The sequence below is a fragment of the Theropithecus gelada genome, chromosome 4, assembly GCF_003255815.1.
Source record: "Theropithecus gelada isolate Dixy chromosome 4, Tgel_1.0, whole genome shotgun sequence".
NCBI classification, from domain to species: Eukaryota; Metazoa; Chordata; class Mammalia; order Primates; family Cercopithecidae; genus Theropithecus; species Theropithecus gelada.
Window position 1 is genome coordinate 86,492,967 of NC_037671.1, and position 17,072 is coordinate 86,510,038.

The following is a 17,072-nucleotide window of genomic DNA, read 5'->3' on the forward strand; positions in this document are numbered from 1 at the left end:
TCGCTTGAACCCGGGAGGTAGAGGTTACGGTAAGCCAAGATCGTGCCACTGCACTCCTGCCTGGGCAACATGAGCAAAACTCCGTCTCAAAAAAAACCATGCAAAGGACCACCATCTGAGACCTAAAAATTATAGTGTAAACTAACTTACTGCACTGTCAGTTGTATAAAAGTATAGCACATCCAATTATGTACAGTACATAATACTTCATTATAAATGACTACGTTAGTGATTTATGTATTTACTTTTATTATTTTAGAGTATTATCCTACTTATTAAAAAATGGACTGTAAAACAGTTAAAATTATAAAACTAGAGATACAATATGTGAGAAAAGCAGATGCTATAAGCTTGAGAAAAGAAAAATAGCTCAGAGTAATCTCAGCTATGTGAGGTATGCAGGCCCAGAAAGACATGCCTATCAGACATCAGTTATGCACAAACTCTCCCTCATATGGCTGGGGACAATTGTTTTATGTGATTTTGTTCCCAACTAGCTGCCTCACACGTTATCTTCATGTTACTGGAATTTGTGATACAAAGAAAAATATACAGCCTATCAATAGTTTACATTATTTTAATGTAAATTCTGGTTAACAACTCAAACTCCCTCTTCTTTCCCTTTAAAAATCCACTTGTAACTGCTGCCGATCAAAGGGTATATTCAGGGCAACTTGAATCTATGCTCCTCAGCTGCAACCCTTAAGTTTGGCCCAAGTAAACTCTCTACTTATATTAATTTTGCCTCAGTTTCCTCCTTTTAGGTTGACAGCCAAATGTAGAATAAATTAAGTTTTGAGTAAAGAAGAATTATCATTAAAATTGTAACACATAGTAGAGGTACATTCAATAGTCCTTTTCTGAACATGAGTGCTCACTGCTCTAGGATCTGGCTTTACTGTGACACTAAGCAGGGCAACTGTAAGCAGACTGCTTGCTCCTTTAATCAAATTCCCACTAAGATTCAGATCCTCAAGGCTGCAATACGGAAGAATTCCCCTATGCGAAAGAGTAGCTGGACTTCAAAGCCCTGACCCTTGTCCCTGCATTGTCAATTGAGAAGGATTTGGGAATATTTTTAATAAGTGAGCTAATGGGTATCCTCAAATTAGAAAAAAATTCTTTAGTTTGTTAATTGAAATAAAGCTTGAAAATTCATGGCCACTGAAATTTCTGAGAAAAGGTCTTGCTCTGTCACCTAGGTTGGAGTGCAATGGCACAATCACAGCTCACTGCAACCTCAACCTCCCAGGCTCAAGTGATCCTCCTACCTCAGCCTCCAGAGTAGCTGGGACTGCAGGCGCAAACTACCATGTGTGGCTAATTTTTAAATTTTTTTGTAGAGATAGGGTCTCGCTATGCTGCCAGGAGCAGTCTCGAACTCCCAGGCTCAAGTGATCCTCCTGCTTCGGCCTCCCAAGTGCTTCTATAAACTTAGATGATATAGTCTACTACACGCCTAGGCTGTATGTTATAGCCTATTGTTCCTAGGCTACAAATCTGTACAGCATGTTACTGTACTGAATACTGTATGCAATAGTGTCTGTATACCTAAATATATCTAAACACAGAAAAAATATGATATTGTCTTATGGGACCATCATCTATACACACTGTGTATGAAATGTCATTATGTGGTATATGACTGTACAGTGCTACGAGAGCATATAAATGAAGGGGTCAGAAAGGTACTGCCAAAGAAATATCAAGATTTAAAGGATGAGCAGGTGTTAACTCGGGGTGGCACTCCCCAAGTTATGGATCAGTGTGTGCAAAGGTTTTGAGGCTAAAGGAGGTATAATGAATTTAAGAACTGGAGGAAGACCACTGTGGCTGAAGCAGAGAGAATGAAAGCACAATGGCTGGATATTAACTTATTCTTACCTTTGTTAAGAGCTCTCTGTTTATTTTGAAATTTACAGTCCTTTGACCAGTACTGATTTCACTCACCACTGTATCACATCTTAGCTGAAAAGAACAAATCGCACAAAGTAGGTATGTTATATAATAGGCCTAATGAGATATGTAGTTCTAATACTATTTTTGGCTTACAAAGACACAAGTCAGTCATCTTTCCTGGTCCCTATATCGGGTCCTAGTTCTTAGGCAATCTCTTTAGTTCCATAATTCTATTTAAGTAAACACATTCTCTTTTTTTCCCAATTAACATACTATTCTGTATTTAGTCTCTCTCTTCCTCATTCCCTTTCCCTCCCCTCAAATTCACCTTTTAACAAGTAAGAAAAATCACTCTACCCATATTCTATCTACTCTGACATACGATGAACACTTTTTATCTCACCTAGCTTTCATGAGAGCCACAGAACATGACATTCTGTCAGGGTCTACGCTAAAGCACCTGCACCAACAGATAAGATGTAATTTAGATAGTTCGTCTTATGCATATGCCTTCACTTTTTAACCTATTAGATGTCTGAACCCCTCTCATGAAAAACCTATGGAACTTGAAGAGATTATCTGCTGTCACTAAAGAGCAACTAGTCTTTATTTTTAAGAACCTATAAGAAATGGGGAAAAGGAAGTAATTATTATATTTTGAATAATTCTATTCCTGGTAAATATCTGGGAGTGATTTTCTGATCAAATAAATATTTACTAAGCTACCAATGCTCCTTTATCATACTCATCCTGTAAATAAGCATCTCTTTCTATGATAGTGACTTTCATTGTTCCAATTCTTTAGAGTTCCCAGACACTGCCTCTGTGACATATGTTAATATGCTTGTCCAACATATCTGCCTTTTCTGAGGGAATTACACTAACAATTTATATTTAGTAATTCCTTACAATCCTTTCAATTCCTCTTTTAGATATCAAACCCATCAGAGAACTTAGAAATGAAAGAGGCTTATTATAATCATCTAACCACCTCTTCTCTGTAATCATGATTCTATTTACATCTAATCAATTCTTCTCATATTTTAATGTTCATCTTTTCAAAAACTCATTTTAAAAATTGCAACTCACTGCTCTAATTTATCAAGCTTGTTCTCCTAAATTCAAAAGTCCATCCAGATTCAATGTGTAAATTTAATTAACACTTCAGTCTTCCTGTAAGTGGTTAATCAAAAAATTGAACAATGTCAGCTCAAGAGGAATGCTTTATAACTAATTTGAAAAATCATTATAACCTTATAGTATGTGGCTAAAATGAATTTAAATTATATTACACAAGATGCCTTGAACAAAGAAACACTATTAAATTCACTATTATGGCTGAGATAGCCTGCAGAGTATTTTTTTTTAAATAACAAGTTTATTACAATGTCAAAAAGGTAATAGTGTTAAAGTACCTTCTCTGCTAGTCTCTTGGCTTGAACTTGAATATCTGGTCTTGAATGGTCATTGTCTTCTTCCAACAAAGAATCCACAGAAAGCTGAAAATCAGCTACTTCTCTAAAGACAGACATTGAAACGAGGTAGACCTGTTACCTTAAAAGAATTAGTTGTGTAACAAAGACTCATCACTATGAGTTCTCTATTGAGACATACCTTTACCAGAATAAGGTGTTCTGTGTACTTTCAAAATTAAAAGCAAGGGGCCAGGAGCGGTGGCTCATGCCTGTAATCTCAGCACGTTAGGAGGCCAAGGCAGGCAGATCACCCGAGGTCAGGAGTTCTAGACCAGCCTGGCCACATGGTGAAACCCCATCTCTACTAAAAATACACACACAAAAATTAGCCAGGCATGGTGGTGTATACCTATAGTCCCAGGTGCTTGGGAGACTGAGGCAGGGGAATCGCTTGACTCCTGGAGGTGGAGATTGCAGTGAGCCAAGATTACGCCACTGCACTCCAGCCTGGGTGACAAGAGTGAAGCTCCGTCTCAAAAAAGTAAATAAAATAAAATAAATAAAAAAAAACAAAATTAAAACCAAGAAAATTAGAAATAACCTAGTATTTATTTGGAATATTTTTCTTATCGTCTTATAAAATTCTTCCTCTTCTGTCCAGGTGCGATGGCTCACGCCTGTAATCCCAGCACTTTCAGAGGCCGAGGCAGGTGGATCACTTAAGGTCAGGAGTTTGAGAGCAGCCTGGCCAACATGGAGAAACCCCATCTCTACTAAAAACACAAAAATTAGCTGGGCATGGGGGCGCACACCAGCTACTCGGGAGGCTGAGGCACGAGAATTGCTTGAACCCGGGAGGCAGAGGTTGCATTGGCCAAGATCGTGCCAATGCACTCCAGCCTGGGTGACAGAGCAAGACCCCATCTCAAAAAATTCTTCTTCTTCTCTTACCCAAATGTAGCTTTATGGTATCTCTGTGAAACAGGTAGAGCAGTCACCTGATTTTATAGACATGAAAACTGATGCCTGGCAAGCTAAACGTCTCCTTTAAAATCCTACGGCAAATAAACACAGATTGAGAAAAGGGCCCAGGTCTCTTGACCTCTTCTACAATGCTTCCTCTACTACTCCAAAGGTGTGCTTCATTTAAACCCTTCCACTGACCTCCAAATGATGTATTTTTTAAATGTTGTAATTTGAGTTTCGACATGAGAAAAAGAAGAATATTATTCTTAACACTCAGCAGTTCATTAAAAAGACAGACAATGCCATTTATTCTTTTCACTGGGTAGGTGAAAAAACAATACAAAAACAAAGAAACAAACACAAAGCAACTGATTAGTGAAAATAAATCATTTGCATCATGAGATCAGTTCTCTCTAGGAAAGCAGGGTAGGGAATGAAGTCAAACAAATACATATCAGTGATTTCAACATTATTTGTAATGCTTAATAAAAATCAAAAGTCCTTCCTTTCCCTACAAAATAAGACTTAAAGTACATTTGGAAAAAGGACTTGACGGCTTAGAAAGTGACCATGAGAGTACTCATTACATCATTCTCTATGAATTTTTCTGTAGGTTTGAAATAGTTCAAGGTGCAAAAAAAATTTTTTAAATCAACATATAAGCATCTATTACAACTATTCACATTAATTTATCTTCTGGTGTTTAATATGGAACTAGAGAATGAGACTCCATAGGCAGAGTAAGAGGGTTGAAACATTATTTATCCAGCCCATCTGTCACTGGAATGAAAAGACTTATTTTTGAGGAGGCACAAATTATTTCCTTCATTAACACTTATGAAACTCAGGGAAATAACTAAAAATTCCTGTGTGACTTCTGGTTAACATCACATTTAAAAACCTAGTCTACAATCACCATTAAGAATTTTCCTGAGCCTTAATACATCAACCAGCAGCCTACTATGTATTATACTTTGGGCAGGTACAGTGGCTCATGCCTGTAATTCCAGCACTTTGGGAGGCCAAGGCAGAAGGACTGCTTGAGCTCAGGAGTTCAAGACCAGCTTAGACAACATAGCAAGACCCAATCTCTAAGAAAAAAATTCATATTAAAAAATGAAAACAATCTAAATGTCTATCAAGGGAATGTTACAACATTGTTAAAAGAGATATTCATTAAAAAAAAAGAATTATGTCAGGAAAAGGATTCAAAAATCTTACATATTTCTATGTAGTTTTATAGCTATGTCTTTTTAAAGGCAAGAAAAAAGTAAAAAGTACATCAACTTGCTAAAATCAGTTGTCTTACTATAGTAAGACTATTGAGGGCTTTTATCTTTTCTTATTCTTCTGTATTTTCCTGAATTTCCTTAAGAAGATTATCTGTTTTGCTTTTATAATAGAAAAATAAATTTAAAAAAAAACCTTTAAAAAGGCAAAACATCTAGGCTATGAAATGCAGTAGATATCAAAATAAACAACTGTGGATGAGGAGAGCCCAACACACTGGCTCATGCCTATAATTCTAGTGTGGGAGGCCAAGGTGGGAGAATTACTTAAGCTGAGGAGTTCAAGACTAGCCTGGGCAACGTAGGTGGACACTGTCTCTACAGAAAATTTAAAAAATTAGCCAAGTGTGCTGGCCTGCGCTTCTGGTCCCAACTAATTGGCAGGCTGAAATGGGAGGATAGCTTGAACCTGGGAGGTCGAGGCTGCAGTAAGCCATGATTCTGCCATTGCACTCCAGCCTCAGCGACCAATAGAGCGAGATCCTGTCTCCAAAAAAAAAAAAAAAAAAACAAAAAAAAAGTGGACACGGAGAGTGGATGCGGTGTAAGAGAAACAAAACTGGGCCGGGCACAGTGGCTCAAGCCTGTAATCCCAGCACTTTGGGAGGCCAAGGCAGGTGCATCACAAGGTCGAGAGTTCGAGACCAGCCTGGCCAACATGGTGAAATCCTGTCTCTACCAAAAATACAAAAATTAGCTGGGCATGGTGGTGTGTGCCTGTAATCCCAGCTACTGGGGAGGCTGAGGCAGAAGAATGACTTGAACCCTGGAGGCGGAAGTTGCAGTGAGCCGAGATCGTGCCACTGCACTCCAGCCTGAATGACAGAGCAAGACTCCGTCTCAAACAAACAAACAAACAAACAAACAACTGGACCCATACAGATGATGGTGAGTGATGGGCACACATAGGGTTCATTAGACTAGTCCCTGTATGTTCATTCTTTATACTTAAAAAAAAAATTTTTTTAAGCAATAGTTATTTTCTCACTATGTCTGAGGATTTGTAATATTGGTCAGCGTGAAATCCGCAGACTTGATAGCCACTGGCTTATAATAAAGTTGTTAATTCTGTTTACTACCATCAGATAGTAGACAGAAAATAAAATCAACAGAATTAGATCAGAGTAAAGTAATTCATTATATTAATTAAACCATGTTAACAAAAATAGTATTTCTTAATTCTCCTGGCACTCATAAACATTCTGGAATAAAGTCAGAAATACCAAACAGGTAGGCTTAGTTACATACTGTAAAGGAAACCTGAATTTATTATGGCAAAGCAGTAAAGGCTCCCTTTGTTTTAAGCAAACTTAATACGAAGAATTTCAGATTTGTAGGCCAGAAAAATCTTGAGGCCCTCCCCAATATTTCTTTTCTTTTTTTTTGTTTGTTTGAGACAGAGTCTCACTCTGTCACCCAGGCTGGAGGGCAGTGGTGAGATCTCGGCTCACTGCAACCTCTGCCTTCCTGGTTTAAGCGATTCTCCTGCCTCAGCCTCCCGAGTAGCTGGGATTAAAGGCACGTGCCACCATGCCTGGCTAATCTTTTGTATTTTTAGTAGGGACAGGGTTTCACCATGTTAGCCAGGATGGTTTCGATCTCCTGACCTTGTGATCTGCCCACTTCAGCCTCCCATAGTGCTGGGATTACAGGCGTGGGCCACCGCGCCTGGCCCCAGTATTTATTTTCTATAAACTAAAGTCAATACTTCAGATTGTTAAAGTGGAAGCAGGCAAACGAAATACTCTTCAAAAGATGGGCCACGATGGTTCAGCTTCTTAAAGGCCTTTGACACATCAAATGAAAACAGAAACAAACAGGCTGAGTGTGGTGGTTCATACCTGTAATCCCAGTACTTTGGGAGACCAAGACAGGTGGATTGCCTGAGCTCAGGAGTTCAAGACCACCCTGGGCAACATGACTAAACCCCATCCTATAACAAATACAAAAAAGTCAGCCAGGCATAGTGGCGTGAGCCTGTAGTCCAAGCTACTTTGGAGGCTGAGATGGGAGGATCACTTGCGCACAGGAGTTTGAGGCAGCAGTGAGCCGAGATCACACCACTGCCCTCCAGCTTGGGCAACAGAATGAGACCTGGTCTCAAAACAAATAAACACCAAACCAGTAACATTTCCCTTATTATGCAGAATGTCATTTACAGATTTTATGAAACAGGCAACTAGTTTGGAAGGTTACATCTATTTACATATAATCATGAGATCCTCTTGGTGGTGGTTGCTTCTCTTACAGAAAGTCAATATATATAAAAAGCTGCAGTGGGCCATTTTAAAGGTGCTTTTACTAGAAGGCCAAACGTAGCCTTTCTCTTTCTTTTCCACTTACTTCTTTGTTCTATCCTGAGAAGAATATTCATTCTACTCTTAAAGTCCTGACAAAGTTAAGTAATAAAATACAAGGACATAATGGTACTGGTAATTATATCTTTACTTCTTTTCAAAGCTTAGGGCTTAAATGCCTACTATGTAGCTAATTTTTTTGTCATTATTAATTGACAGAGAATACTTCATCCACGAATTGCTGTTTTCTACCCAAATGGTAAACAAGAATCTTTAGGATGACCAAACTCACAAAGAGATTATCTCTCTATAACGGAGAAAGCAACTACAAGTTGTGTGTAGTCCTAACCAACAGTTTTCTATCACTGGGAGTACTCAAAAGGAAACTCAATAAACAAACACAACAGTAAAAACCTAGTAGATAAATATGGTACAACAGTATTCAAGCACCAGATGGTTGTACAATCTTTAATATCCCTTCAAAAACCCTGAGATTCTAACTACAATTTTAGTTATTTATTGTTACAGAATTGAATTTGAACCTCGTTCCCAAAGACTTTGCTACAATTACAGTTACTATCATAACAAAAATAATGAACATAAGAATATATAATCTGCCATATCAGAGTATTTAAAATACAGATTTTAATTTTATTAAAGTCAATAGGAGTAATAGGTTGAATATAATGAATCATATCTTATAGTTAATTTCAAGGACTATTCCACAAATTGAAGAGTAACAATTCTTTTTTGCTTTTTTGGTATAACAACAAAGTCAGCAACATTTTAGATTGTTACAAGCATATTATACTTAACTCTTTCTGGGAAATTGGAACTGCAGATATTGACGTGATCAAGTTTTCTGGTGGAAGATTCAACACTCTGGAAAGCTAAAGATCAAAAAGAATAAAACAGTGCAAGATTGTTGACATATTTGTTCCATTCAATGGAATACCACTTGTAAGAATAAACTATTAATATGCTTAACACGAATGAGCTCCAAATGCATTACAAGTGAAGGAAGCCAGATTCAAAAAGGTACACAGTGTATGATTCAATTATTTGACCCTCTGGAAAACCCAAAATTCTAAGGATGAAGAATAAATCTGTGGTTGCCAAGGGTTAAGGGGAGGATTTGACCATGAATTAATAGAACCGTTCAGCAAAAAGAATGAATTTTACCTTTGTAAATTAAAAAAAAAAAATTATGGCAAGCGAGGAGATAAAACCACTGAGAATCCACAGATAATTCATTTTTTTTCATTAAAAAAATATTGAGTGGCTACTTAATGTGTCAGGCATTATTCCAGGTATTGGGGATACAGCAGTGAACAAAACAGATGGAAAAAAAATAAAAATAAAAAATAAAACCTCATGGCATTTACAAATAAACAAATAAACAAGTAAATAATAGGGAAAATCTGATCCCCATCCCTATCAAAGGCTTAATCATTAGAATAGTAGGGGCGGATGTGTTATATACACATATTTTGTAGCACAGAGTCTTGCTATGTTGCCCAGACTGGTCTTGAACTCCTGGCCTCATGTGATCCTTCCACATCAACTCCCCAAAGTTCTGGAATTACAGGTGTGAGGAACAGTGCCTTGCTGGATTTGTATTTTTTAAAAGCTCCTTGCACGACTCCTAATACATAGCCAGAGTTGTGAACTATTGCCCTAATTGGATAAAGTTAGGTGGAAGAGACATTCCCATGTACTGAATGATTTATTTTTTATTTTTTTTGAGACGGAGTCTTACTCTGTCTCCCAGGCTGGAGTGCAGTGGCGTGATCTCGGCTCACTGCCACCTCTGCCTCCCGGTTCAAGCGATTCTCCTGCCTCAGACTCCCATGTAGCTGGGATTACAGACGCACACCACTACGCCCGGCTAATTTTTTGTATTTTTAGTAGACACGGGGCTTTGCCATTTTGGCCAGGCTGGTCTCAACACCTCAGGTGATCCACCTGCCTCAGCCTCCCACAGTGCTGGGATTACAGGCCAACACTATTACCAACTATTACCATGCCCAGCCGGATTTTTTATTTTTTATAGAGACAGTCTTGCTATGTCAACCAAGCTGGCCTCTAACTCCTGGCCTCAAGCAAACCTCCCACCTCTGCACCCCAAAGTGCTGGGATTACAAGAGTGAGCCACGGCACCAGTCCTGAATTATTCCTATGTGACAGGCATGTCTTAAGTGCCTTAATTTTTCCTGGCAACAATCCCAGGCTTTCCTACTATTTCAACCCTCATTTTATAAATGATGAAACTGAAGTACAGGGAATTTACTTAACTTGCCTAAGTGGAAAGAAAAGCTAGGATGTGAATACAGGCTATCTAAAACCGGAACCTATACTCAACCTCTATGCCATATTGATATGGTTTGGTTGTATTTCCTCCCAAAATCTCATCTTAATTATAGCTCCCAAAATCCCCACGTCATGGGAGGGACTAGGTGGAGATAACTGTATCACGGAGGTGGTTTCCTCCATCCTGTTCTCGTGACAGTGAGTTAGTTCTCACGAGATCGGATTGTTTCAAAAGAGGCTTTCCCCTACCCTTCACACGACACTTCTCCTTGCTGCTGCCATGTAAAGAATGTGTCTGCTTCCCCTTCTGCAATGATTCTAAGTTTCCTGAGGCCTTCCCAGTCATGTTGAACTGTGAGTCAATTAAATCTCTTTCCTTTATAAATTACCCAGTGTCAGGCATGTCTTTATTAGCAGTATGAGAACAGAGTAACACACATATGTATATCCTTTCATTCAGAAATGCATAAAAACAAAATAGTGAAATAACAGCACTGCCAGTATAAATTTACAACTGTCTTCAAAATTTCCCCCACTTCCCCAATCCTCATGTAGCCTCTGCAAAAGACTACATGGCTGTAGAGTTGGGAAAAAGAGAAGGGAATGATGGGGGAAACAGAAAAAGTAAGAATGTAAGAAGAGTTTAAGAAGAAATCATCTTCAAGGGTATTTGTGACTGTTCAGGAGAGCAATAAAATTAAAACCACTCTCTTGATTAATAATAACATATACTCTTCTGTTGTCAACAGAAGTTATTTGTTGAATTTCACAAACGTTATTAACTGTAAAAACTTGCCCAAACTTGCAGAGCTGGAGACATCACTTTCTTTAAGAGGCTTGTACATTTCCACTTTGGCTTGGTACAGATTGATTTTTTAAAGTTTCCTCTCAAGGTACAGTATTTTTTATTTTCTAGACTTTAGGAAGTAAATTACTGTATTCCTTACTAAAAAGTCATTTCTTTGGGATGTATTTACAGAAGCAGGTAAATATTCCCAAAGCAGTTATAGGATAGAGACTGAAACAGTTCATGTTTCTAGTATGAAATGTTTCCAGAATAGAGACATCAGTAATAAAGGTTCTATCGTAATTTCTCAGAAAAAAAGGATCCAAATTCCAGTTCTACTTTTATTAGTTAAGAGACCTTGAGAAAGCAATTTTACATGAATGAGCTATAGTTTTCACAGCTGAAATATGGGGATAATGAATCTGTTAAACAATAAACTAGGGCTCTTGTGATGACTAAGAAAAATACGTCATATAATAAACATGTAATAAATATTTCCTTCTCTTTTTAAAAAATTTTAGTTTATTTTGGACACATCTCCCAAACTTACCCATAATCACTAAGATTTTCTGTCTATCTTAAATATTACAATTCAGCTGAAAAAAAACTTAGTGATTAGGTCAATTTCAAAGCATTTCAGTTGACAAACAGATTGTGAACTTGGGTAGCAATAAAATGCTTACATTCAAATGAACAACATGCAATTCTCATTCAGAGAATTCTTTTGGCTAAACTAAAAGCTACTTAATAATTTCTTCTTTTTATTCCCCCCCAGAAACAGGGTCTCACTCTGTTACCCAGGCTGGAGTGCAGTGGCCCACGATCATAGCTCACTGCAGCCTCGCCCTCCTGGTGTCAAGCGATCCTTCCACCTCAGCTTCCTGAGTAGCTGGGACTCCAATGAATTGTGCCACCATGCCCGGCCTCATGTATTATCTTATTATATTTCATTTGCTTAAAAAAAGCTCTGAGGGTGACTTAAGCACATAAAATTAAATGGAGGTATAAAATTATACCAGAAAACCCTAAGCTCAAGGTACTTACGCTTCTTGGCAATCAAGGTACAAAGGGAATCTATCTACACAGCATGTTTTATCCCTAGTAATATACGGTAAACATATATATGTGTGTGTATAAACATATATATGTGTGTGTGTGTGTGTATTCAGTAAAGAGCAGGAATGAAGTTTTCCTGAAAGTAATTCTAAGACTACTTTCTCTTACTCATATTAAGATATAAATAACAAGACAGTAGTTTCAATAGCAGTTTCACAAAAGATACATGTACAATTAGTCTGTTCTTGTACTGCTCTAAAGACATAACTGAGACTGGTAATTCATGAAAAAGTTTACTTGGCTCATAGTTCCACAGGCTGTACAGGAAGCATGTATGGGGAGGCCTCAGAATACTCAATCATGGCAGAAGGCGAAAGGGAAGCAGGCACATCTTACATGGTGGGAGCAGGAGGAAAAGAGCGAAGGCGGAGATGCTACACACTTTTAAGTCAGATCTTGTGAGAATTCTGTCATTGAGGCAGCACTAGGGGAATGGTGCCAAACCATCAGAAACCATCCCCATGATCCAATCACCTCTCACCAGGCCCCACCTCCAACACTGGGAATTACAACAGAACATGAGATTTCAGTGGGGACAGGGAGCCAAACCATATCAGTACAGAAACATTCTTATATAATGTAAATTTTAAAACAAACAAACAAGAAAAAGGTGGTTGGGGTGAATATGGAGTTATTGTTTTATTTTATTTTATTTTTTTTGAGATGGAGTCTTGCTCTGTCGCCCAGGCTTAAGCGCAGTGGTGCCATCTTGGCTCACTGTGAGCTCCGCCTCCTGGGTTCACACCATTCTCCTGCCTCAGCCTCCTGAGTAGCTAGGACTACAGGTGCCCACCACCACGCCAGGCTAATTTTTAAAAATTTTTTTAGTAGAGACGGGGTTTCACCGTGTTAGCCAAGATAGTCTCGATCTCCTGACCTTGTGATCTGCCCACCTCGGCCTCTGTAGTTACTGTTTAATGGGTAGTTTTAGTTGTGCAAGATGAAAACTGTTCCACAGATAGATGGTGGTGATGGTTGCACAATGTAAATGTACCTAATGCCACTGAACTGTATACTTAAAAATGGTTAAGATGGCAAATTTTACGTTATGTGTATTTTTTCACAATTAAAAAAAAAAAACATGAAGACTTCTGGGATAAAGTAGTGAATGAAAGCTTCTTCACATAATCTCCTATCTTCAATCAACATCAAAAAGAAAAGGAAGGAAAGAAAGTAGAGAGCAAACAGGTAAGTAGGTTGGTTCTCCAGCAGCAAATACACAAGACAGGAAGAGCTCAAAGTCATAAACCTCAAAGGTGATAGTCAAGTAAAAATACAATAGCTTCTGGAGGAGAATGGAACAGCCCTGTTTGGCAAGGCTGACTTGGTCCTCATGTATCAGAAGTCAGAGATGAATTAACAATTCTCATTAACACCTCAAATGTGGAGAAAAACAAATTGAATAAATTCCATTATTTTTCCTTCTTGCAACTAGGAGATGCTGCCTAAATTGTGGGAAACAACAAGTAAGACAGAAATTCCAGCACTTTCCAGCAAAAGTAAAAATTCTAAGGTAACACACCGAAGGTCTTTCCAATGAAAACACAATACATTCTCCTACTGCAGAAAGCAAACCATGATATGGTGTTGTGTGAGCAGTAAGAACCAAAGGAGTAGTTTTTACAGGAAGACAGAAAAATATCAGGGCGAGTTTGTAAAAATTTAATATACCATGTCAGAGTGGAGAAATAATGTGTACAGGTCACCATGACCTGGAGAGAGAGACAAAAGAGGAATGGAAAGGGGGCAGAGTTTATATTTTTGCAACCACAAAGGTGAGGTAAGCCCAGAACAAATGTGACATGAGGAGTGAAGAAGTCATCCACACAATGTGCAAACAAATGGAAAGGTGGGGCAGAGCTGTCAAGCATGAGCGAGAGGAAAAAGAACATGCATCACCAGTAGCTGATCAAATTGAAATAAACAAAAATAAGGAGAGAGTAGGGAGGGAGGCACAGACCAGAAGATAGACAGCTGGAAAAATGTAGCATACAACAGATCAAAGAACTCTGCCCAGGAGAAAAATGTAACCCAATGAATATGAAGAACATTATTCACGAATGCTTCAGGATTTGGAACTTACTGAGAATGTGAATAGAATAAACAAGAACTAGAAGACGAGATGAAAAACAAGAGTGCATTTTAAAAGGAGTTTAAAAATTGATGATAAAACTTTTTACCATAAAACTAATAATTAAGAAACATAAGAGTATAGTCATAATTGAAAAAAAACTATGACACAATCTGAGAATACAAAGATTAATGTAATCAGAAAAATACATAGAATTGAAGAAAGATAATCCAACCTTAGGAAAACTGGTGTCCCTAAAATACAAAAAGAAAGAAGACTAGTAAACAAACACGCAGACAGGAAGGAAGGCAGGCAGACTGCTTCCCTAGCAACCAATCATAAGAATAGAGAAAAAATTCAAAGCCACAAACTTCAAAAGAGATCTCCAAGAAAAGATACTACAGATTCTGAAGCAGAATGGAGCAGCCTTATTTGGCAGGGCTCCTAACTTGGTCTCACTTATCAGAAGCCACAGAGATGAATCCTACAAAACAGAAAACACACACACACACACACACACACACGCACACACACACACTCACTCACTCCTTGGCTTCCCCAAAAGCAGGGCCTGAGAAAAAGACTTGCAGGCAAGCAGTTTATTTGGGAGATGGTTCCTGAGGGCAGAAGTGATAAGAGAGAGGGAAGGAAGAAAAGTTAATAAAAGATTATGCCATCAAAGTCATTGCTGTAAGCAATAGAGGCTTAATTTCCATGGTACCTCCTAAAATACATACATAGTGTCTACCAGAATTCTCTATCCAAAATAATTTCACCACACTGGAGCTATGTATGTGCTGGGACCAGCAAGCTTCACAGAGATGAGGTGCTATTAGCAATAAGTGAATGGAAGCACACACGAAACTATTTACACCTCTGTAAATAGTTGTAAGCCTGTATTTACAACTGTGGCAGCTGGAATCAGAGGTGTGACCAAGGTGATGGGAGACAGGGCATAATATAAACAATAAAGGGAAAAACTTCCACTAAATAAAGAACCAAATATAAATCGTGGTACACTACTGCTATGGCACACCATTCAGCAGTAAAATCAAAGAACTAGACCTCCATGCATCATTATGGATAAATCTTTTTTTTTTCTTTTTGAGATGGAGTTTCGCTCTTGTCACCCAGGCTAGAGTGCAATGGTGTGATCTCGGTTCACTGCAACCTCTGCCTCCTGGGTTCAAGGAATTCTCCTGCCTCAGCCTCCCGAGTAGCTGGGATTACAGGTGCCCACCATGCCCAGCTAATTTTTGTATTTTTAGTAGAGATAGGGTTTCACCACGTTGGCCAGGCTAGTCTCGAACTCCTGACTTCAAGTCATCCACCCGCCTCGGCCTCCCAAAGTGCTGGGATTACAGGTGTGAGCCACTGCGCCCAGTTGGATAAGTCTTTTTTAAAAATGGAGTCAAACAAAAAAATCCAAGCTGCAGCTACACAAAGATAATTATACCTTGATATAATTTATCTAAAATTTAATAACTTATAAAATAATACTATTTAGAGATACATTCATAGGTAATGAGTGACATTCACAGGAATAAACACCAATTTCAAGACAGACATTACCTATTGTGTGAGGAAAGAGTTTGCCAGAGATGGGTACTCTTTTGGGAATTTAAAAGTATTTGTAATATTTTATTTTCGAAGCTGGGTGTGGGGCATATAAGTATTAACTACGTTCTTTTCTATGATTAACATATTTCAATTAAAAAAGACAAATTGAATCTACAGATGAAGATAAATTATGTCAAGAAAATATACAGAAAACTCAACACTGAGATGCATGCTGGTTAAGTTGCTAAATTTTGAAAATAAAGCACCCAATCAAGAAAACCCCATGGGAAATGAAATAAATGTACCTTACTTTGTAGTCACATTAAATCACAAAGACCATGATCTGGTCAAAGCAGATAATTTAATAGTGATACTAAATAGGAATAGATTCATTCAATAAAGAGTTGCAAACTAGTGTGTTTGTTTCACCTGCTCAGTTGTTGTTTTCTAATTTGAATTAATTGCCAACACAGGAAGATTGGAAAATTTTACAATTACATTGGGATTGCCCTATGCATTTGCATCTGTGGTATCAGGAGAAAAAATCTGAGATAAGAACTAAACAATTAGTGTTATTCTTTTATTTCTAAAAGAAAGATTTTGACTCTTCTGTTGTTGTTTTCTGAGACAGGGTCTTACTTTGTTGCCCAGGCTGGAATGCAGTGGTATAATGATGGCTCACTGCAGCCTCCAACTCCTGGGCTCAGTCAGTCCTCCCACCTCAGTCTCCTGAGTAGCTGGGATTACAGGTGTACACCACCACGCTTGGCTAGTTTTTTGTATTTTTCGTAGAGACGTATCTCACCTTGTTGTCCAGGCTGGTCTCAAACTCCTGGGTTCAAATAATTATCCTGCCCCAGCCTCCCAAAGTGCTGGGATTATAGGTGTGAGTCACTGAACCCAGTCTTATTTCTGAACATGGTAATTTTCTAAAGATTAAGCCTCCTTTTGATATTTCTAGGATTACTTTTTCTAAGAAGTCATAATTTGTTAAGTACAGCCAATTAAGCCATACATCAGGAAAAAGATTGGTGGTAAGTATATTATCTGGTTCAACATAAAATGAACAGGAGACAAGCTGTGCAGATATGGTTACTAAACGGAATATAAATGTTATTAACTGAGTGAGAATGTTACCCAACACAAATTGGTAAAGGTGGAAGAAAGTAAAATCATCTGTGAGAGTGCCAATGTCTTCATCCCTTATGGTAGAAAGTGATGCTGTCTAAATTTGAAACATGAAGATCTTTTGTAAAAACACTACAAATTGTAATGTTTTTCACAATTTATTTTCCTACTGTAAAAACCTCATTTAGGAAATACATCAATAATTTTTTGAACTGCACTTTGGTTTTTCACCGA

At 38.1% G+C, this 17,072-nt stretch overlaps 1 protein-coding gene across 4 annotated transcripts in view; it reads right to left on the minus strand.

The window, feature by feature from the left end:
* RARS2 (arginyl-tRNA synthetase 2, mitochondrial) overlaps positions 1-17,072 on the minus strand; it is a 72,013-nt gene that overhangs the window by 46,870 nt on the left and 8,071 nt on the right. For 3 of the 4 annotated variants that reach the window (XM_025383749.1, XM_025383751.1, XM_025383750.1), the window contains exons 2-4: positions 8,683-8,756; positions 3,315-3,417; positions 1,885-1,968 (exon numbers count right to left, since the gene is read on the minus strand). In XM_025383749.1, coding sequence (XP_025239534.1) covers positions 1,885-1,968; positions 3,315-3,417; positions 8,683-8,756 — 261 coding nt within the window. The remainder of the gene's footprint in view (positions 1-1,884; positions 1,969-3,314; positions 3,418-8,682; positions 8,757-17,072) is intronic. The other variant, XM_025383752.1, reaches the window with a different exon arrangement.